The sequence below is a fragment of the Pseudonaja textilis genome, chromosome 11, assembly GCF_049901715.1.
Source record: "Pseudonaja textilis isolate UNSWEBS1 chromosome 11, rPseTex1.2, whole genome shotgun sequence".
Lineage (NCBI taxonomy): Eukaryota > Metazoa > Chordata > Lepidosauria > Squamata > Elapidae > Pseudonaja > Pseudonaja textilis.
The window spans coordinates 21,737,549-21,759,775 of NC_142000.1; the positions used below are offsets into that span (position 1 = coordinate 21,737,549).

Sequence of the window (22,227 nt, forward strand, 5' to 3'; positions counted from 1 at the left end):
GCCAAACTGGATTATTTTCAACATGATCAACAAAACCTTCAACGGCACCCAGGTTTTTTTCTGCAGAAAACCGCACAAGGGGAGTCCCTTGGCATGCTTTGTGGGCAAGGTACCCTAAGCAAGATGAAAGAGCTTTTCTACCTTTTCAATTAAGCATCTTTGCCTGAGGATGAAAAGCAGCACTCAGCCGGAAAAGACGGCATTTTCCCTTTAGCGCAGGAGCAAAAATAAGTCGCTTTTCCCCCTCTCCAGTTATGCCCAGGAAAGAGAGAGAGAGAGAGAGAGAGAGAGAGACTTTACCCATCGCGGCTTCTGAAGGAACGAGAGCTCCGGTCGGGGAGCTTAATTCTGTTTTGATTTTGCAGAATTGGAGGTTAGAATTTTATGAAGAGCTGGGGACCTTTTAGACTTTGCTTTACATAAATTTGGAAGGTGATCGTCTCAGAGCTCTCAAATCATACTGACATTTTAATACACTTAGAAAAGCAACACATAGAAGCCCGCCATTCTATTCCGGCTGTTCTAACAATTTGTGCTCACCGCATCATCTGTTCACACGAAATGGATGATGACACCGAGAAGTCCGTCCTTTGACCAACGTTTTGGTCTTCAAGGAAGGAAAGAAGGAAGGGGAGAGGGGCACAGAAGTTGGACTATAGAAACACTCCAGCCCTGGGAACTTAGATTTGCTCATTACCGATGCCCAACAGTTGAAGGTAATAAAAGGCTTGGTGTATCGGAAAAATAGACCCTATTGCACAGCATTCTTGACTCTTGCAGTGGGCATCAAAGCATCTCTGAGAAGGGCATGACCAGGGCACGGAGATAAGGGTTTCTGCCCCATCGTCCCTTGCCATGGATGCTAAATCTGGAGACGTTTGTCTCTCTTGTTCTGCCTGGCCTGCTTTGAAAGGCAACCAAGATCCTGGTCCCTCCCAATCAGCAGGAGCTTCTCCGGTACAGCTGGAGATGGCTCCACTCCAAATTCCTACCTTGTTCAGGAGGAGCCCACAGTCCAGTAAAAGGTGTTCTCCCCTCCCCCACCATGCTGGTGGACTTTGAAGAGTCACCTGACCTGCTGTGGGCTCTTCCCCATTTTGGCCAAACCCAGGGGATAGTTTGTGCCAATTGTCCCTTAAATTTGGGGGGGTGGGGGGGTTGTTCCTGTTCAAGAAGTCCATAAATTTGAAGACTGCAGGTTCCTCAAAGGCACCCACTTGTGCTGGGCGAGATGAAGTCAGTTTCTGGTGTAGCCAAATAGAAAGGCGGGGCCTTGGAGCCTTCAGAGCAGGCTAAACTGCATCTCCTTCTCTTTCTGGCTCAGGATCTGTTGCTCAGCCTCTGCTCTGGGGACCCCAACCGGCCCCTTCGCTTTGTGGCTGGCCTGCTGGCCAATGGGACCGGCTTTCCCGGTGCTGTCATTGCCCGGGGCTGTGTAAAAGCTACGCTGCCGCTGAAGTCCCTCCTCCCGGTATTTGCAAAGCCTCATGAAGGCCAGACGGAACTTCTGGGACATGAGGTTGTAGATGATGGGGTTGATGGCGCTGTTGGTGTAGATGCAGATCCTGCAGAAGAGGACAAACCAGCGGTCCAGGTAGGGGTGCTCCACAAAGGAGTTCACCAGAACCAGGGTCCTGTAGGGCATCCAGAGCAGGGCAAAGAGGGCCACCACCACTGCCAGCATCTTGGTGACCTGGAGGAGAAAAAAAGAGCTCAGGGGGGCTTCAGTGGAGATGAGACACAGCCTTCCAAGACCAGCCATGAGGGAAGGTTGGCATGTCAAGCTTTGAAGTTTAAGACCAATGCAATGGGGCCTTTGGCCACAGCATTGGGTAGCATCTGTCCAGCGATAGCTATTCCCAGAGGGCCAAGGAGACCTGAGTAGAAATTGGCTAATACTTCAGCTTACTCAGTTGTACTCAAGAGGAATGACAGGTGCTTTATGTTTGCAAGGACATCTACAAATGGTGAGGGTGAAAGGACCCCCCGCATGGAGGTGGCCTTCTCAAGTGCTACCTCTTATTACAGGTGCAACAGTGGTTCTCAACCTTGGCAGCCTTAAGATGTGTGGACTTCAATTCCCAGAATTCTCCAGCCAGCCAGGCTGATAGGGGAATTCTGGGAGTTGAAGTCCACGTGTCTTAAAATAGTCACGGTTGAGAAACTCTGACTTACAGGATGAACATCACAAACCTTCCTGACTGGTTGCAGTGGGTTTTTCCCGCTCTGCCCCAAATGGACCCTGGAAACTCAACCATGTCTGCCCACCTGCTTCCTGGAAGAGACGGGCACTCTGGTTCTTGAGCTTTCAGCTCTGCTCAGGCCAACCTCGGTGGCGTCTTTCTCCTGGTTGCTTCGCTCTCTCCAGCACTCCCCTTGGGCAGTGGCGTGGTGCAGGGCACGGCTCTGGAGGAGGACTTTTCCAATGAGGCCATAGAGCACAGTGGTGACCAGAAGCGGGGTGATGAAGAAGAGGGCAAAGTCGAGCAGGTAGATGGGCAGGTAAAGGTTGCGGGAAACCTTGTAGCCACACTCCAGCTGCTGGCTGTTGTTAGCAGCCACGTCCACCAGGAAGAACCAGAGCATGCAATAGACCGAGGTGAGGATCCAGACGAATGCAATGATGCGCTTGGCTCGAGACACGGTGCACATTGTCTGCGCCTTCATTGGGTGGCAGATGGCAATATATCTGGGAAAGAGAGGAAGGAAGAAGAGAGAGGGGTGTAAGAAAGGAGGCAACCTGCAAGGCAACAGGGGAGGAAGAGTCACCAAGAACTTTCCTGCTGGTCTCCTTTGTCTGGGTCACTTCCTGCCTGGTGCAGAAGGAGCCACTGAGTGGCATCTTGTGAAGGATGCTCTCTCTTGTGTAGCCCTTTGCACAAACACATTCAGGGAGCATCATTTATAGCCCAGAACAGAGTTTCTACCTGGCCTTCAGAAGGTCCCTTGTTTAATTTTCAGGTAGAAGGAGCAGATACAGGTGATGGAAAAGCTCCCAGAGACCCAAGTAAACCGTTGCCAAGCAGAACAGAGGCTTTCTTCAAACTAGGAAGTCTGGGAGTTGTAGTCAACCTAAGCTGAAGAAGATGGATCTAAGAGAATGAAGATCTTACGATCCTTTGAAGGCCGTAACCAAAGGTATTTAGTGACTATTGATCTAGAAGAATCAACAGATCAATGTAACTGTTGCATAAGTTCATTCTATCCCATGGGTTAACTTGTGTCTGAAGGACAATGAATGTTTTCCCCCCACCCTTCCTTGTACACACTCCAGACAGCTAGCCTGACAACTCCTAGTTGGTTATATCTCTACAACTCCCAGACTCCCAGCCTTGAGCCTTGCTGGCTGAAATTCTGAGGACCATCTCATCTGAAGGATGCCAGATAGAGGACAAGGTGATTTACTGAAGTCTACCTTTACCTTTCCACAGTGAAAGCTGTGATAAACCAGGAGGATGCATTGATGCCCAGGTACTGGAAGTAGGTGATGCCAAGGCACCCAGCAAATCCATAGATCCATGTTCCCGCCAGACTGTCAGAGATGTTGGGCAGGCCGGCAGCCACCAGAACGATCAGATCAGCCACAGCCAAGCTAACCAAGTAGCAGTTGGTCGGAGTCCTCATGTCGCGGGTGGTCAGAACCACAGTGACCACCATGGTATTGCCAATAATGCCCACTCCACATATGGTGAGCACCAGGAAGACGGAGATGGTCTTGTATTCAAAGATGCTGAATGGGAGACCTCCAACCCCCAAGGAAATGTTGGTGGGGGTGTCTACTTTGCTGCTGCTGCGGTTCTCCATGGCCAAGGTTGGAGCAAGACTCTGCCTGGGGTGGTAAAAAAAAAAGGAGCAGGTTTTTTTTTCATGAAACAAGGGCTCTCCTCTCCCATTGAGACCATCAGAGGTCTCCATTGGCCAAACAGGGAAGTCCGTGTGTGTGTGTGTGTGTGCTGTTGAGCAGATGTTAGAGGAGCCCACAAGTACAATGTCATCTCCGCCTGTCCTCAGTCACAAAGGGCTTCAGAATGCTCTCAAATGTTAGCAACAAATTCAAACAACAATGTTTTCAAAAATCACCTAAAACAGAGGTGACAGACATGTAGTTCTCCCAATGGTGCTAATCGTTCATTCCCAACATCCTTCCTTTGTGGCTCTAGGAACACCTGGGGGCCACAGGTCGTGGCCCCTTCTGGCCCCTTTGTCCTTCCAGAATCTAGATCTTCCAGGTTCCCATGAAATTATTTCTGTAGGGAAGGAAAGCTTGGCACTGAAGTGTCCTCATCCACATTCCTCAGCCCTTCCTTCCTTTCCTTTTTCTTTCTTTCTTTTTTTTGCAGGGGATTCAAGCATTTAAAGTAATTGGCTAATGATTGGATTAATCCATTTAAATTGAAATAATTGACCAATTTGGAAGCATTCAATCATTGACAGCTCTTATTAGACACCCACATCCTTGCGCTGTGTGTGAGTGTCAAAGAGCGGGTGTGTAAGAGAAATTTGAAGGCGGGAGGGCTCCTGTCTTTTGATCATAACCCTCATTTTATGGCTACCTTCCAGCACCCCCAAAATCAATGTGCAAAACCCCACAAGTTTCAGGCAGCTGGAAACCCCAGGGTGGCCTTCCACTGACAGGCTGGTCATTTCAAGAAAAGCAGGAAGAACAGATTTCACCCCTGTCCGTCCCCCCCCCCCCGCCCCCCACCGCCCCCCACCGACAGTAGTAGCTGCATCTTTGCGGATGTATTGGAATATTTTATGAACCCAAACTGAACTGAACTGAATCAAATTAAATTGAATTGAACACTTCATTTGGCCAAGTGTGACTAAGATACACAAGGAATTTGTCTCCAGTACAGAAGTACTCAACGTCCATGCAAAACAACAGAGGCAGTAATAAGAACAACTGGAGCACCACTGGAATGCCATCAACACTGATTGACAAATTCACCGTAGGTCGATCGCAAAAGGCAGCTTTTCCTAGAACAGCGTCCATCCTGCGACGAGATTCTGTAACACCATCAAACAGCCACATCTGCCTATCCCGTGTCTGTGGGAAGGACTCGATAGGTGGACAAAAATGCCAAACCCAGACTGAACCTCTGGCTGACGGTGTGGCGAAGCATCACCATCACTGTCATCCTCAACCCAACAACAGAGGGAAGTAAAGAAGATAAGGAGAAATAACAACACTACAGCCACCCTAAGTGGATTAATAAGCATAGACATTAGACAGAACTGTGAGACTTGGCACTGAGGTCGGGGTAGGGAACTGTCCCTGTGTCTAATCGGGGCGAGGTTTTGGAAGTCATCACCACTGACAGAATCAAGGAAGAGTGAACACGCATCTAGTTTCACGTTTGATGGCTTTCCTGTCCTAAATCCAGTAGCTGCAGAAGCGGATGGAAGCCCACACAGCGACTGCCAAGCATTTTAGCCCCATGAAGCCTATTTGACAAACCTGCCCCAAAGCTCTGCTCTCCCTAAAGCTCCTTTTCTCCCCCCGCCACTTTTTTTTTCTTCCTGAAGGGAGGGGGCAGAGCAGACCAACCTAGCTTGCCCAAGCCTCTAAAGTCGGGACTACGCTGCCCATCTCTTACACTCCATACAACAGAGGTTTCTTCCTAGTCGGGGATGATGGCCACGGTGCTCTGCAATGTTTAGCAGGCAACTGATGGAGAAAGATGGGATAACGAAGAGAGCCTGCAAAATGGCTGGGCTGGGTTGAAAATTTAAAATAAAAAAGTGAAACTTTATTCAGCCAGCAGCCTCCCTAAGGAGACGGCAGATCGCCCGGTGTCTGAAAAGGGGAGCTTTGCGAGGAGAAACGGATCCCACCAGGGTTCCAAGCGGCCAAGGCTCACCATTTTGTCCAAGCTATTCTGCCCAACAGATGGCTTGGTTGAATGCTTGGGGATCTGGTTGATCCCCTGAAATCTCTTTGCCTCCCCTCCTCAACAAGGACCAAGAATTTCACCCTCCCCCGCCCCAGCTTTTTTGACCCTGATCCGACTCCAGAATCTTCTGGGTCTTGAGAAGAGTGGGTCATGGACTTTGTAGTCTTCTGAGGCAGGCAGATAGATGATACTCACCCTCTCCGCAAAGGGATGCCTTCATATCCTCCTTTTGCAACCATTCACACACACATACACACAAATACAAAACACACATGTACACACACGCACATGCACACACACACACACACACACACCTACCTTCTGCCACCCGCAAACTTTTCCTGCCGAAAACTGGCCTTTCTCACGCATCCCCTTCTGAGCCTCCTCCACAACCATTCAGGGAAGACACGGGTGACCCCCCCTCCCCCCACCAGCCTCAAGCTCACTTTGGGGGAGAAGCAGCAGCGCCCAGAAAGCTGCCTCTTAACAGCAGCTGCCTCCTGCTCCTCTGTGCTGCTGGGGGGGGGGGGGCTGGTTCCGCTCAGGGATGCCGGAGGCTGCCCATCAGCTGATCCAGCCCCCTCCACAGACTAACCTGTAAGCGGAGAGACCCTCTCGCTGCCTGCGAAAACCAACACCCGCACACACACACAAACTTGCGGAGAAGTGCAGTCAGACAGCGGGCAGCAAATCAAAGCTATGCCAGCGTTTTGCTGCTGGGTTTGCGTGCCTACATTGCCTGACTAGACAGAGGATGTTTTAGGGGGGGTGTCGCTGAGTGAGGCATATGGAGAAATGCCTGGATTTTGATCCCTCCTTAAATGCAGAATTTTGCCCCCACTGGTGAATTTTGCAAACTGAGGAAAAGGGGCCCCCTGTTTCCTTCCATGGTGAAATGTGTGGGGTTCAGCATCGTCCTTAGGGAGTTCCCCCACCCCCACCTTCCTCCCCGGGACGTACAAATTTGCAAACTGGAACCAAATGCGGAGAATGCCGGCAGGGTGCACTCATTTGATTAAGCCATGATGTGATTTGCCATCTGCTTGGCTTGGCGTAGTAATTCCTGATTCCTGGGGGCTTATTTGGCTTAGGTTTAGCATGTCTGAATGCAGCCATCCTGGCCTTTTAATGATGACATATGGCTTGCAAATTGTTTTAGAATCCCAGATAATTGTGGTTTAGTCAACAGATATTGGTTGTCTCATGTACGAACCCAAGCATTAAAGCAGCAAGGATGCCTGGTGTAAACTTTCATCGCTTGCTAGATTCTCAGCCTGGGAATTTGTTTTGAGCCTCAGAAATGAAGTGAACACTTAGTCTTTTTATGTGAATTCACTTTTTGTTGCACACACAATATAAATAAAGTGGAGGAACAAAAATGATCGTGCTGTGGCTCTTCCAAAGCAACTGAGTGTGAACAATCTGGGTTGATGGACCAAACCGAGTTAGCCCACAGGTCTCCCTCAGTTCAGGTGGTGCAATTCCTCCTTGACACTAAGAAATTAATATCTACAGTACTATCTCAAATCCATATTTAAAACTTACTTTAAAATGTGGAAGCAACTTTTGCCTCCTGATCACCTTGTTCCTTTTTTTATCATTTCCCTTCTGAAGCAAGAGGATAAATTTATTCAGTTCAAGAAATGGGAAGATAGAAGATTTTCTAGAACTGGAGATTTAATTATAGATGGAAAACGTATTACTTCTGAGTATACTTTCAGAAGGACGATCACACACACTAACTTGGTTTTAAATGAATGGAGCTCAATCATTTGAATGGAACTGATGCAGTATGATTATTGGCAATATTTGTATATATCATTTAATATGAAAAGTAATACTGTTAACATTATATAAAATTCCTATATTAAACACAACAAGTTATCTTGAAATATTTAAACTTTCACTTGATAAAGCTCATTGAAATTCTTTAAGACCTAATGCTTAAGACCTTTAAAACTCTTTTCAGGCCCTGAAAATAATTTTAGGTCATGTCCCATTCCACTCAGAGTCCACCTCTAGACTGTGTTGAAGGGACAGTTAGAACATAGTTCCTAATGATACCACTGTATGCCAGTCGGTCGGTCCTTTGGTTAAAAGTGTTGAAGTCCTTGGGAAATTCAACAGAGAGGTACTTGGTGCCCTGCAAGCTCAGTTGTTTTCAAACGGAGAGCACCAGGGGCCCCTCAGTCCAACCCTGAGCTACAAATATTCTCCTTTATTGATAAATTCAACAGTCTTTCATTCTGTGCATTCAGAATACATCTTTATATGTAATGCTGGGTAGGGCTTGTTGCTCTTAACAGTGAGCCAAGTATTCCAGAATTTCTAATCTTCTTCCTCAAAGGGAGTACTTTCAGATCACGCTTTTGAAGCCACAGTTGAAGGAGTTCCTCGGTTTTTACTTTTTTCATTCTTTAAATGTCCCTGTGAGGTGGGAGGCAGGGGGCAGCCATCTTCCAGAGACCATAGCGGGCAGGGAATGCCAACGATGGCGCTGTCCATGAAGGAAGGTGCTGAAAGAGGCCAGTAACCACTGATGTTGGAAATGTCTGCTTCTCTCAGACTTTTGCAAGGTTCTTCTTAGTGCTGGGCATGATGCCCACACCTGAATCTTGCTACCTAAAGGATCCTGGAACTCTGTCTTAGGAAGCTAATTTTTTGTCCCCGCTTCTTTCGTCTTAGTAAATGGTTCCATCTGGGTGGGATATATGTATTTATGTGTTCGGTTTGTTAAATCTATAGGCTGCCCGTTTTGCTATCACAAGTGACTTTTGGCCCAATGAAAAAGATTAGTTCTGAGCGAGTTAGAGAGAAGGTTTTAAGGGGAATCATATTAAATTATCTCTCTCTCCCTCTCTCACTTAATAAGAGGGATGGATGGATGGATGGATGGATGGATGGATGGATGGATGGATGGATATGAAAGGGATGACCTGCCTAATTTGAAAATGATTCATCTTTGTGCTTTCCTTGTTCCAAATATCGACAGGTTTTGGCTCAAGGAAATGAGTGTTCCACTATCACTCTCAAACAAACCAACTAAGACCATCTGGAGCTGGCAAACGGCTCTCCCTCGCCGTCTCATGTTCACCAGACTTAACCTATTCCATATCTCTTACCTGAACATTCCAAATAAGGTGGGTGGCAAATAACTTTAACAAATAAACCTACTGGGTGGGGAGATGGAGTATCTAAATTAAGAAGCATTTTCGGGTCTTGCAACTGGTATCTTTCCTGCTGTCAGCTGGAAGGCTGAAATTCAAAGAACCCAGTGAAAATCGCAGTAAGGTATTGTCTTCCAAAACTGAGATGCTATCAGCATTCTTTTCAGGCTCCTCAAAAGTATCTCCCTGTCACCCAATGCAGAATTTCACTCTCTCTCTATACATTTCATGAAAGAAACCCTAAGCATGCGTTCAGCTCATGTTCTTCCCTTCAGGCCAATGAAACAAAAGCCACAGGAACTCCAACTCAAACCCAGCAACATTGGAACTCTTCCTTTAATGTATTATGAATTTTTCCCTTTAAAATAATTGATTTCAGCTTCTGTTCATTTCATGAGGAGGCCTGCAGCGGGCCATCTTTGATTTGTGGCTTCAGTTTGAAGATACCAGTGCTCCCATATTGTACGGTACATTCTTTTTCGATGAGGGGGGAGGGAACTAGAACTTGCCTTAGAAGATTTGCAAGAATTAGAAAATCTACTTTTTCAAAAGGGCAAACAACAAGTAAGTGTTACTAAACATTTTATACTTGGGGGAAAGGTCAGGGTTATAGGAAACTCATTCTGAAATTAATTTCATTGGGTTTATGGAGTTTTACTTCCAGGAATCTCTCTATAAGGCCACAATCTTAATATAGATATATATTAATATAGATTCTCATATTTATAGATACTTAGATATTCACCATCAATCAAGTGGCACATTGTAGTTTGATGGTCATTGGATTCATGTTTGGGTAACCAACACAAGCCACAGGTTGACCTCAAAACATGTTTCGCTTCAACTAAGCATTGTCTTTCTATATTTTGTCTAAAGAAAGGGTGCATTGTAGGATTTTCAGAAAACAGGCTTTGTAACTTATTACAAACACCATTAACGGGTAGATTTAAGGCTTGGGATCTTGCTCTCATGCCTCCAGGTGTTTCTTTGATCCCCCAAGGTGTTTAAAGAATGCCAAATGCCAGCAAATGGTTGCCTGGCCTAGTGGTTAAGGCACCAGGTTAGACACCAAGAAGCGGTGAGTTCTAGTCTTGCCTTAGCCATGAAAGCTGGCTGGGTGACTTTGGGCCAGTCCCTCTCCCTCAACCCAACCTACCTCACAAGGTTCCTGTGGGGAAGACAGGGGGAGGAGGAAGAAGTATTAAGTATGTTCACTGCCTTGAGTTATTTATAAAAAGAACTGAATTGAAATTAATAGGCTAGGAATGAATAGCGAGTGGGCTATGCCTTTACTGAGGCCTACCGCCACCATTTTTATGGCTGATGCTTCTTCCAGAGGAATCTCTGTAGCAAACTGGTCTCCTCAATACCCCCACAGAAGAAATGTTCTTTCTTTTATGGGGCTTTCTACAGCAAACATTTCCGCCACCGGATTGTCCAGAATAGGGAAGGGTTTTTGTGCATTAACTCTGCAACTGGCCGGCACTGCTGGGTCTGAGCTCCCTCTTCTGTTGAATTGCATAACCACCAAATAGTGCCGGATTGCCGAGTTTCTTTATATGCAGAGAAGCTTAGGAAGGAACATCAGAAATGCTGGAATAAAACTCCATTATTGTTTTAAATATCCTTTAAAGGCAAATGTTGATGGCGGGACGTGCTGGTCCTGGGTTGATTCTTCTGCTTTCTTTTGGCCAGGGTCGCGGGGGGTGGGAATCTGTGTTTTGACACATCCGGAAAGGGCTCCGCTTGGCCCATGGGGGGAAAGTGGGGAGGATGCCGAGAGCCAGGTGGAAACCCAGCAGGGAGCAAAGACCCTCTGGGCCCCGAGCAAAGACACTGGTGGTGGGGTTACCCCGATTCCTCGCCTCCACCAGGTTCCAGCTGTGGCCACTAAAGGAATCGGGTCACGACTTGTGAATCTGGGATCCCAGCTCTGGCCCTGGAGGGGGTCCTAAGGGCAGAGGATTCTGGGTCCAGGAACACAGCAAGGTTGACTCCAACCTCCCATCCATCCTTCCCAGGTAGGTAAAATGAGGAGGACCTGGATTGTTGGGGGACAAGAGGCTGACTCTGTAAAGTGTTTAGAGAGGGCTGTAAAAGCACTATGAAGCGGTATAGAAGTCCAAGACAGGGGTCCTCAAACTCGACAGCTTTAAGATTTGTGGATTTCAGCTCCCAGAATTCCTCCTCCAGTCATGTTAGCTCAGGAATCCTGGGAATTGAAGTCCACAACTCTTAAACTTGCCAAGTTTGAAGACCCTTGTTCTAAGGGCTGTTGCTATTACTAATTCAGCCCTTTTCAGGAACAAGCGGGTTGTGGAGCATGGGCATCGTTGTCCCACGGCAGGTCGGAGCTGCTGCAGCGAAGCCAAAGCTCCTGTCCCCTCCTGACGCCCAAGAGCAGAGCTGCTTCAGGGCGAGGGCAGGGCCGGCTTAACGGCATCATGGGCCCCGGGCAAAGCAGCATACTGGAGCCTCTACGACAACTACTCCTAAGAATGTAAATGGTCAATAAAAGGAAACGTACATTTATTTTATCAGCACTTCCAACAAAATCAGCGTTTGAAACATTAAAACCACGCTGGGCAGCCACAACTAATCAAGGTGATCAACACTTGAACAATAGGCGGTAAAACACGGTAAGGTTCAGTAAGCTTTATTAGTTTATTTGATTCTTTTTGTTAGTTTTTATTGTTTTTTATTTTTATATTTTGTTTTAAATATGGTTTTACATTGTGTAAGCCGCCTTGACTCGCCATGGGCAAATAGTTGGCAATATTATTGAATTAAATAATTAATTATTTAAATAAATATTTAAATAAACAAACCTGAAGTTGGTGGACTTCAACTCCCAGAATTCCCCAGCCAGCAAAGAATTCTGGGAGTTGAGTCCATCAGGCTTCAAGTTGCAAAAATCTGTCGCACCAGTAAGCCCATCGTCCCACACCCAGCGGACTACAAAGCCCATCCCTCCCAGCCGACAAGGAGCCTCGCCCGCCAGTCTCTCCGGCGGTCGGGAAGCGAGACCGGAGTGCGCAGGCGCCCGGTCGCTCTCCCTCCTTCCGTCTCTCCCGATTAGCTAAGCGGGGCTTCTAAGGGGCGGGGCTATGCCCGGCTGTCACTTTTCCTTGGAGCCACTCGGCCCCGCCCGCTCCTCGTTGGCCTCGCGCTGCCCGGGCGGCGCAGGCGCGCTGAGTAGGGGGGAAGGCCGTCGCCGCCGCCGCTGGCGGCGTCGCGCGTGCATGACGTCACGCCATGGCCGCCCAGCTCTGCCGCCAGTAGAGGCCTTGTCGCGCGCCCCGCCGCTTTCCCGGAGCCGCTTCCCGCTCCCTCCCCCGACCCCCTCCCGCTCGGCAAGGTGAGGAGCGGCGGGCCCCGCTTACGGGCCGCGGGGGCCGGGGATGCCGGGGCCGACAGCGAGCCTTCAGGGGAAGGCGCCGGGGGCGTCACTGGATGTCGCTCCGCTGCTCCTCCGGGGAGGCCCAGCCTGACGCCCGAGCCCCGGGCGAACGAGCGGGCTGCGGCCTCCGCCACGCCACGCCGCCCTCAGAGCGATCTTCTGGGGCGTGGAGACGATGACCTCGAGGGCACCCGCGGGCGGCATTACGACCGCCTCCACAGGCGCCGGACTACAACTCCCATCCTGTGCAGCCCGCCAGGCCGGATGGGCTCGGGGCTCGCTGCGATCCCGCCGAAGGCGAGGGTCGGGGAGGGCTGGATGCAGCCCAGGGGCAACCTTTGCCCAGGCTGGGGCCGCACGCTCCCATCACCCTTGGCCGAAGTGGGGGACCTCCTCCCTCGGCTGGGTTGGGGGATCCGTGTTTTGGCAGGCCTGGGAAGTGGGTGGGCGATGCTGGGACTGGTCTCTTCCAAGGCCTGTGGGATTCTAGCCCATCATCCCCTGCTTGTGATGGGGTGCATTCTTAACTTGGCTGCAGGAGGGGAATGTCTGACTCCCTCTTGATGCTTTTAAGTTTGGATGGGCTACTTTATAGACAGGTTGTGTCACTTGTGGTCAGAAAGGGACAATTTCTGTTAAATATTTAAAATCTTGTCAGGAAACAATTGCCAATGAATGTTTTTGACTTACTTCGGCCTTCCGATGTTACAAAACAGCTCTCCTTAGAGAGTCTCATCCACACTCTTTTCCTTTTGTGGGCCAGCATTTAAATATGGGATGGTGAAGTGCATTGCAAGCGAAAAATGTTGACATGACAGCTTAACAATCTCTAGTTAAGAAGCAGCTATGAATCCATTTTTGTCCTTTTTTTTTAATCTGAGCTTTTTCTCTTTTATAGACTAGTGGGTCCTGATGGATGTTTCTGAAACACTTGAGCAAAACCCCCGCTCTCCCAGTGAGAAAGACGAAGAGGAGGATGACCACCAGCCCTCTGATGACGAAATCCTGAAAGGGAGTAGTTCAGAGCAGGATGGGGAGGAAGGACAGGGTGCCTGTTTGGGGAAAGGTGCAGATGGGGTAACTAGAACATTGAGCCATGGGGAGGAGGAGGGCCTTCCCTCAGAGGAAGAGGAGCGTTTAAGTGAAACCAAGTCTCCGGACTCTGATCGTAACGATCAAAGCCAACCGCTCAAGTCCTCCCTGCGTGTTGAGCAAGCAGAAGACGGGGCAAATGACCTGGGGGATGAAGCCTCCTCGGTCATTCGAGAACTGGATGAGCATGAACTGGACTATGATGAGGAGGTTCCCGAGGAGCCCAGCGCCGTTCCTGTGGACGATGAGGCTGACAAGGCTGTGGGGGAGGAGGAGGAGGAAGAGGAAGAAGAAAAGGGAGACGAGCCTCTGGGAAATGAAAAACAGCCCACCCCCAAAAGCAACAGTGAGAAGGATGAGCAGGAGCCTCCCAAGGAGAAGAAGAAGGAAGAAGATGGAGAAATCGATGATGGCGAGATTGATGTAAGTTCAGCTCCCTTCTGCAGTCTCAGGATTCCCCCCCTTCCTCCCCCCCAAGAGTGTCTCTTGGAGAAAGCAGGTCCCCACAGCCCTTTGTAATACAGAAAGGTCAGTAAAGGGCTGTTTTCTCAAGTGGGAACTCGGTGTGCATTAAATCAGCTTATTCCAAAAGCACAGCATTGCCGGGTAATCTAGCCATTTCATTATTTAAGTCGTAAGTGTTTGAACACAATAGTGATGGACTTGCATCGCTTCTGTGCAGAAACTTGCTGATCAGTTTGGGTTATGAAAATCTGTTGTGTGAGGTTGTGTTATTGACCTCATTTCTCGGAAAAGCCCTTTAGTTGTTATAAACCTCAAATGCTTCAGAACAAGCGGAGCCAAAGGTTGGGGGCGGTGTTTAATTCTCTAAAACTGGGTGCATAGGTTTCAACTGCCAAACTTTCCAAAGTATGACCATTGCCAAGAATTGGGAAGCTGCTCTAGTTCTTTGGCATTTAGCAACGTTTGCATGCAGAATCCTGGGAGCAGTTGCTGAATCTTAGCCTCATTTTATATCGCTGTACTGGCCAAGCTCAGCCTTTGAGGGCCGTGGAACGATCTTTAATTTCATAGACATCCAGCTTGGCAAGTGTCCTTGGTCTGGATTGGAAAGGGGTGGCCTAAGAGCCCTGTAGACACCCCGAGAACATCTGAGGCTGCAAAGCAGCAATTGTGTTCCGCCCAGGAGAAGAGAGGAAGACCTGTTGTGATGAATCCTTGAAGCTGGACACGACAAGGAAGCCGAGTGCAGATGAGCTGAAACAAGGGAGAGGCTCCGAACCACACCTTTTCCTGCCAGATGATAGTTAATATATATGTTAGATATATCAGCTTGTTTAGAAGTCAGAAAGTTTCTTCTTACGGTGTAATTCCCTCTGAAAGTGCTCAAGGAAAGCATGACTTTGATTGACATCGTTGGTTGTTGCAGGGGCTGGGTGTGAGAGCAAACGGAGGGAAGATTCTGAGGTAAATTCTTGGATTCTGGAGAAATGGCATCAGCATTTTATTACCTGAGGACTCCAGTATTAATTTAGAAAGTTGTTGCAAAGAACATTTCATTTTCTTAGTGCTAGATTTCAAATCCATGCTTACTTATCCTGCCCCATGTTGCAAGAGCTGCTTCACCTTTTTGAAGATGAATTCAGAATGCTGAGTCTTTCCAAGGGTAGATGACGTTGATGTTATTGCAATTAAGCCTGCGTGGTGAGAGCAAGAAATCCTCAGTGGTTGGGCTGAGGAGAGTTCTGGCAGGAGTCAGAAAAGAAGACCAGCTTGGCCTTGAAACCAAAATGCCAACTTACTGCTTGACAACTTTCAAAGGCCTGATCCTAGAAGGTTAGAAGAATGCTAGCAAGGAGCAACAGAAGAAGTTGGGAAGATCTAATGTGAGTGTCCTGTTATAACCATTCACATGGGCTGATCTCTGGTTTCTCATCTTGGCTTGCTCCGGTTCTCATGGTTGAAGGTTTGTTGTCATTGCAACTTCTGCCTTCTGAGTTCCTGTCTCTCTGTGTCTTTCAGGATGATGACCTGGAGGAGGGAGAGGTGAAAGATCCCAATGACAGAAAAATGAGGCCACGTCTTACCTGCCGTTTTTTTGTGAAAGGTACACATTAAAGCCAATGGTGTCCCTTCCTCCTGAGCAACAGCAAGGAACCTCCGTTTCTTGGACAGCCAGCCTTCAGAATCTTGTGGCTTCTCCTCTGTTCCTTAGATGGTTTCTAGCTGTCAGAGGTCACCTTGCACCAAAACGATTACACCAAAATATCTCAGTGTTCAATTGCTTTAAAGAAGCCCAAACATGGTGCATAAAGACAGTAACCCTCATCCAGTAACACTGCTCAGCATTTAGAAACTTAGTTTAGCTATCAGCATTACACAACTGTTTTGGTCAACATGGATTTAACACAACTGCCTCCTTTTGCTGCCATTGTTGATTGTTTGGGTGGCAACAATTTTTCAAAGAATCTTTGGTGTGCATTCTCACACGGTTTGTGCTGCAGTTTCAATTTTTGAATATGTTTTATTGTATGTAGTAATCGTTGTTGTTGTTGTTTTACTTCATTGTGCAAGGAAAACATTTGAAGTGTAGAATACAATTTCTTTAAGTAAACCAAACGATGCTCAGAAGAATCTCCTTCACATAACTCAGTGGTTGAAGAACCAGACAAGGCAAGAGAGGGGTTGTGTTGCGTTGACAGACTTTCTCAAACAGGTGCCTTGTGCTTTGTGTGAAGTTTGTTTTGTTTGGGCCTTTTTTAAAACTCTTTTGCTTATTTCTCCATAGGGAACTGTACTTGGGGCATAAACTGCCGATTTATTCATCCTGGTGTGAATGACAAAGGAAACTACTCCCTGATTACCAAGCCAGATCCTTTCTCTTCTAACGGTGCCCCTCCTATTGGCCCTGGTCCTCACCCTTTGATGCCAGCCAACCCTTGGGTACAGTATTGTATCAGTGTTTATTGCCTGAATTTGAGGGTGCTGAAACCCTGGATAATGAGCAGAGGACATACAGGAGAAGGAGATGGCAGAGCCAGGCCATCTGGCCATGTGATAAGCATGACATGCTTTGGGGGTTCTTGCATTAGAATGTTATAGGTCTAATATTAGAAGAGCTGGGATACTTGAAGTCTTGTTCAAGCAACCCTGATTGGAGCAGAGAGAATCAAGATTGGATACACGTCAGTGTTTATGTAGTTTCTCTTCTGGACTAAGCGTCCAGTCCACCTGAGCCACGCTGCACATGTAGAAAACACTAGTTGCTTACAAAGTAGTAGGCAGCCTAGGAGGAGAGTGAGGCCAATCACCTAGCAGCTGATAGCTTTTCTGGAGTAAAAGATGGTTTTGTGAAAACGAGCCTCACTGAAGTCTTCCTGCCCTCTTTCTTAACAGGGAGGGCCCGGTGTGGAAGAAATCTTCCCGCCCCCACCTCCTGACCCTCCAACAGAAGGTGCCTGGGAACGGGGCCTCCGACACGCGAAGGAGGTGAGTTTGTTCTTGCTTCTTGTGCAGAACAGGGGAAAGGAAGGGCTGACAAGTCCCTTTATCGGTGTCCTCTCTTACCAACCACCCGTTCAGTGACCGAAGTTGCAACAGTGGTACTCAAGATCCATCCTCAAAATTGTTTAAGTCAACTATTTGAAAACAGCATGTTTACTTCCAGGTGCGTTGTGCATAAAGTAGCAAGATTCAGACTTGGTGGTTCTTAAGAAAGGGCCAGGTGCTCAGCCTCCTAATCTGAAAATTCCCTGTTATTCTAAAACACAAAGCAGCTTTCCCAGCCAGGGACTTCCAGATGTGCTGGCATGCTGGATGTGCCAACTCAGAAAGCTCAAACTGCCCAAAAGGAGCTACTGATCCAGTTCTGCAGAGGGATTATTGAGCCTGTCATCTGCACCTCTGTAACTGTCTGGTTTGGTTCTGCAACCCAACAAGATAGACACAGACTCCGGAGAGTAATTAGGACTGCAGGAAAAACAATGGCTACCCACCTGCCTTCCATGGAGGACCTGTATACTGCAGGAGTCAAAAAGAGGGCTGTGAAAATATCTTCAGACCCCTCACATCCTGGACATAAACTGTTTCAACTCCTTCCCTCAAAACGACGCTATAGAGCCCTGCACACCAGAACAACTAGACACAAGGACAGTTTTTCCCCAAAGCCATCACTCTGCTAAACAAATAATTCCCTCAACACTGTCCAACTATTTACTCAGTCTCCACTACTATCACTATTAATCTTCTCATCACTCCTTATCGCCCATCCCCTCCCACTTGTGACTGTATGACTGTAACTTGGTCGCTTGTATCCTTACGATTTATATGGACTGTTTCCTAGTATGATTTGATGGCTTATTGTGCCCTATGACTGTGATTAAGTGTTGTACCTGGTGATTCCTGACTCTTGGCGAATGTCTCTTTTCTTTTTATGTACACTGAGAGCATTTGCACCAAAGACAGATTCCTTGGGTGTCCAACCACACCTGGCCAATAAAAGATTCTAATTCTAATTTGGGAATTCTGGAGTCGCTGCTCCAATACTTCTGGAGGTGTCAGGCTGGGGAGGGATGCCGGGCCCGTTTTGTCATCCCTTTGGGGAAACTACTGCTCCTGCCCACTCCCCCCCCCCTCCAGGTGCTGAAAAAGGCTACCATGAGGAAAGAACAAGAACCCGATTTCGAAGAAAAACGGTTTACAGTAACGATTGGGGAAGACGAGCGCGAATTCGACAAAGAAAATGAATTTTTACGAGACTGGAACTATCGCATCACTCGGGACGTGCAGGATTCAAGGTAAGGGGGCCTGCTGGCGTCTTCCCCCTCCATGCCAAAGGCTGCCTCTTTGGGGGCCTTCCTCTCCAGTCCCGCTGCCACCCACCAGAGGGCGCTGTTGACCAAGCAGTTAGCCGGCCCTTGCTCTGTTGTCCCATCCTGTCTTGGCTACTGCTGTTTGCCGGGCCCAACCCAGTGTGCCTACAGCCTGGCGGGTTTTTATCTTCGGCCTAGCCGTTTATTTATCGATTCAGTTTATGCTCTGCCCACCACTCTGTCCAAAGCGACTCCTTGGATCCTGATGGCAGCACTGCGCCTAAGAAGCGGAATGGCTGCATGTCATCAGTCGTTGGGTTGAAAACCACCCACCGGCCTGCCTGCTTCAAGTGCCTTATGTGGAACACACTGGGCACTGCTGCAGCCCACTCCTCCTCCTCCCGAGGTGCAGGGTTTGCTCTGACTGCCCCTTGTGGTTCTTGGAGCATCTTTCAATACAGTGGCTTCCATTCAGGAAGTCCATCGTACTTAACCTTAAAAGAGTTAAGGCCTCCTTAGAGAAGGCTTTGTGAAGGAGGTTTAAGTGTCTCTGGCGGTTTTGAGTGGTTTGGGGTGTATGGATCATAGATCCCGTCTCATCCCAGTTTTTCTGAACACTTTACAAAGCCCCCTAGGAGAATAAAGCCAAGGAAAGTCTTTTAACAAGAGACATGATGGACCGTTGGGCTCTTCTTCACATCCTTAGTTGCACTACATGTAAATGCAGAAGTTGGCACCAGGAATCGGAATTAGGAGATACACCTGGTGGGACCCAGAAGAAGGGCCTTCTCTGTGATGGCTCCCTCTCTGGAACCTCAGTCCCCCAGAGATGAGAACGGCCCCCACTCCAGCACTCTTCTGGAAGGCACTAAAGACCTGGGCCTGGGGAGCCCAGAGCAGGATGGAACCCATTAAATGGCTTGTGTGATCTGCTGTCACCAGGGCAGTTGGGGGGTGATTTTGTTATATTGTGCTATATTAATTTATTTAATTCTTTTTGTTATTTTATTGTTTTAAATGCGGTTTTATATTCTGAAAGCCGCCTTGAGTTGCCCTGGGCAAATAGGCAGCAATATAAATTCAATAAAGAAAGAAAGAAAGAAATAGCATTCTTCCTGCTCTTAACTTGTGACACAGTAACAGCAAATAAATTCTGCAAAGGTGCACCTTTTCTTTTAACTTGTCGTCATTAATTCAAGACCTGGACAGGTTGACCAAACAGATTTTCAAGCTGCTCTGGCCATTGATCCTAGTCCATATTTTTGTTTTCCACTTCAGGAGGTTACTCTGAATTGGCTGTCCTTCTAAAACATGCCTTTACATTTCTTGAAATATTATTATTGATCATCTCCCCAAATGATCCACATAGGAAATGTTCTAGGGTGGATAACGTGTCATCGCTTTATTCTTCCGGAGGGAAGTCCTCTGTTTCTAAAACTGGGGTGCAGCATCTTTCGGGGGCTACCTTTTATGCTCATTTGTTTGATTCTCAAATGTTAGATTATAAAATTGTACACATTTATTGGTTTTCACTGCTTTGGACCAAAGGCTGCTTCAAATAACATAGTTTTTTAAAGGTGTTCAGAAATGCCAAGTAGATCTTAAGTAGTTTGGTCAGTTAGAAATTTTTCCCAGTTTGCATCATTTCACTTCCCTAAGAATCTATTTTTGAAACAATTTCAGTTTGCTTTGAGATTAACACATGACTATGGCTAATTCATTCATGACTCTGTTTTCTCCACCGGTTTCCTCAAAACTACCAGTGACACCGAAGTCAAAGAGAACATTAATTATGGGTAAGCAACCCCTCATGGCTCGTGCATTCATAACCAGGCCAAACGTTACTTTCCTTTCGATTCTTCAGAAATCTTAGCTCAGTGTCTGTGGTTGCGGAGTTCTTTATTTCCACCTGGCCCTTTTGTGCTGGCATGCCTGTCTGTTTGGAAGTTGCCATGCGGTGGCAACCTCTTGGCAACATTTACAGCGATAGCAAGACTTCTAAATAAAGTACAAAAAATAGGTGGCGTTTCCTGAAGCCGTCCCAAGAAGGAAGGAGAGAGAGAGAGAGCAGAACAGAAACCCTACCTTTCCCAAAACCTATGCCAAATTCCTTCCATTTGTCAGGGGCCGTTTGTCACTGATTACGATGAGCAGGTTTTCATAGAAAGTTATGGCCATTCTGTGTCGCTATGCTGACTTCAGGAGTAATCCAGGAAGGCTTGTTTTCAAGTATTTGCTTGGGCCAATTGATGGTGTCCTAATCAAGTAACTAATGATGCGTTGAGCAGCCTGCTCATAATTCCGCTTCATTTTTCCCCAGAGAAGAGGGGTCGGAACTAATAGTATGGATAAGATGATAGAGGAATCTAACAGCACCCTTCTTAGTCTAAGTCAAGCATGAGCTACTGACCCATAAAATCTTCCCTTAACCAGGGCCTCGTCTTCCGTTTCTGGCCCTCCACTTGTTTTTCAAAGATGAATCCCAAAAGGTTGAGGCAAGAGAGGCTGTCGAAAAGCTAATATGATTTGCATGAATCTGGATTTTTTGGGGGTGGGGGGGGTGGCTCTTTGTGCTTGTATGAATATTGCAAAGGGGCCTCCCCTGGGAAACATGTTTCTTGCTTCCAAGCGGTGATGGCTGAATAGGACCCCGCAGCCAAGCACTGATGAGAATAACGTGGGATTTGATCTCTTCTGTTCCTTTCATTGGTCTGCAGGCTCGACCCATATTCCGATCCCTACTATGATTACGATATAGAACGCTTCTGGCGGGGAGGGCAGTATGAGAACTTCAGGGTCCAGTACACGGATCCAGACCCCTACCGCAATTACAGGCTGAGTAAGGTAAGCGCCTGCACCTGGCTGGGCTTCCTCTTTATTTCGTTCAGGCGCTTGTTTGAAGCGGCTCCAGCTTGACGTCCCATGTGGCTGTAGCAATATAGGCCACATATAGGCCACCTACGACTACAATTGAGCCCCAAATCCCTAGCACTGCTAAGCAAGATAGTCATGAAGTGAGCGTCATCCCCTTTTTATGGCTTTTCTTGCCACATTCATTAAGTGAATCGCTGCAGTTGTTAAGTTAGCAACACAATTGTTAAACAAATCCAGCTTTCCCACTGACTTCGCTTGTCGGGGACGCCGCAGCCGTCACAACTATGAGTCAGTTGCCAAGTGTCTGGATTTTGTTCACGTGACCACAGGGAGCCTGCAGTGGTCTTAAGTGTGAAAAAGAGTCATAAATCACTTTTTTCAGCGCCATTGTAACTGAACGGTCACTAAATGAATTATTGTAAGTTGAGGACTACCTGCCGTCTCTCCATCCATTAGCTCGTATTTTTTGCTCGCGTGTCTCAAATTGCTAGAGGAATTTTGAGAAACAAGAAGTGTGGCTTTTATACACATAGAGATTGGAACAAAGCTTGGTGAAGAGCAACCTGTAATTTTATTGGTTTAATGGTGGGCCTCTGGGAGTAAATATCCAGAGAATGAAGTCATTAAGTGTTGTTGAGCCAACTAAAGACTTTCCTTGGCGTGACATGATTCAAAACTTGCTGTGGGTCAAAGGTAGCCTCTAAACTGGATTTTTCTTTCTTTCTTTCCCCAGGAAAGGGAGCGAGAGAGGGATCGGGAGAACCGGCAGCGGGAACGGGAGCGAGAGAGGGAGCGGGAACGGGAGCGAGAACGGCGGCAGAGGGAGCGGGAGCGTGAAAGGGAACGGGAGCGTGACAAGGAGCGCCAGAGGCGGAAAGAAGAGTGGGAGAGGGAGCGGGAGCGCATCAAGCGAGATGACAAGGAGCGCCCACACCGGGACCGAGATCGGGAACGCGAGAAAGAGCGCGAGAAAGAGAAGGAGAAGCCAAAGCCTCGATCCCCACCGCCAGCCAGGTATGGATTGC

At 47.8% G+C, this 22,227-nt stretch overlaps 2 protein-coding genes across 2 annotated transcripts in view; one reads left to right on the forward strand and one right to left on the reverse strand.

Annotated features, from left to right (window-relative positions):
• Positions 1-1,198: 1,198 nt before the first annotated feature.
• Positions 1,199-3,825, reverse strand: LOC113448957 (thyrotropin-releasing hormone receptor-like). Its single transcript, XM_026719820.2, has 3 exons — positions 3,422-3,825; positions 2,269-2,689; positions 1,199-1,693 (listed from the first exon to the last, which is right to left on the reverse strand). Exons 1-3 carry the CDS (start codon positions 3,802-3,804, stop codon positions 1,283-1,285), a joined length of 1,215 nt encoding a protein of 404 aa, XP_026575605.1. The 5' UTR covers positions 3,805-3,825; the 3' UTR covers positions 1,199-1,282.
• An 8,414-nt stretch (positions 3,826-12,239) lies between these two features.
• ZC3H18 (zinc finger CCCH-type containing 18) overlaps positions 12,240-22,227 on the forward strand; it is a 30,316-nt gene continuing 20,328 nt past the window's right edge. The window contains 9 exon segments of the mRNA XM_026719749.2: positions 12,240-12,422; positions 13,363-13,979; positions 15,540-15,624; positions 16,306-16,460; positions 16,914-17,006; positions 18,156-18,313; positions 20,092-20,124; positions 21,046-21,172; positions 21,936-22,216. Coding sequence (XP_026575534.2) covers positions 13,377-13,979; positions 15,540-15,624; positions 16,306-16,460; positions 16,914-17,006; positions 18,156-18,313; positions 20,092-20,124; positions 21,046-21,172; positions 21,936-22,216 — 1,535 coding nt within the window. The 5' untranslated portion in view covers positions 12,240-12,422; positions 13,363-13,376.

Coding starts and splice junctions, on each gene's coding strand:
- LOC113448957 (XM_026719820.2), bottom strand. CDS start 3,804: ATGGAGAACCGCAGCAGCAGCAAAGTAGACACCCCCACCAACATTTCC. Junction 2,690..3,421: donor ACAGCTTTCACTGTGGAAAG/GTAAAGGTAGAC, acceptor TCTCTTTCCCAG/ATATATTGCCATCTGCCACC. Junction 1,694..2,268: donor CCGTCTCTTCCAGGAAGCAG/GTGGGCAGACAT, acceptor TTTCTCCTCCAG/GTCACCAAGATGCTGGCAGT.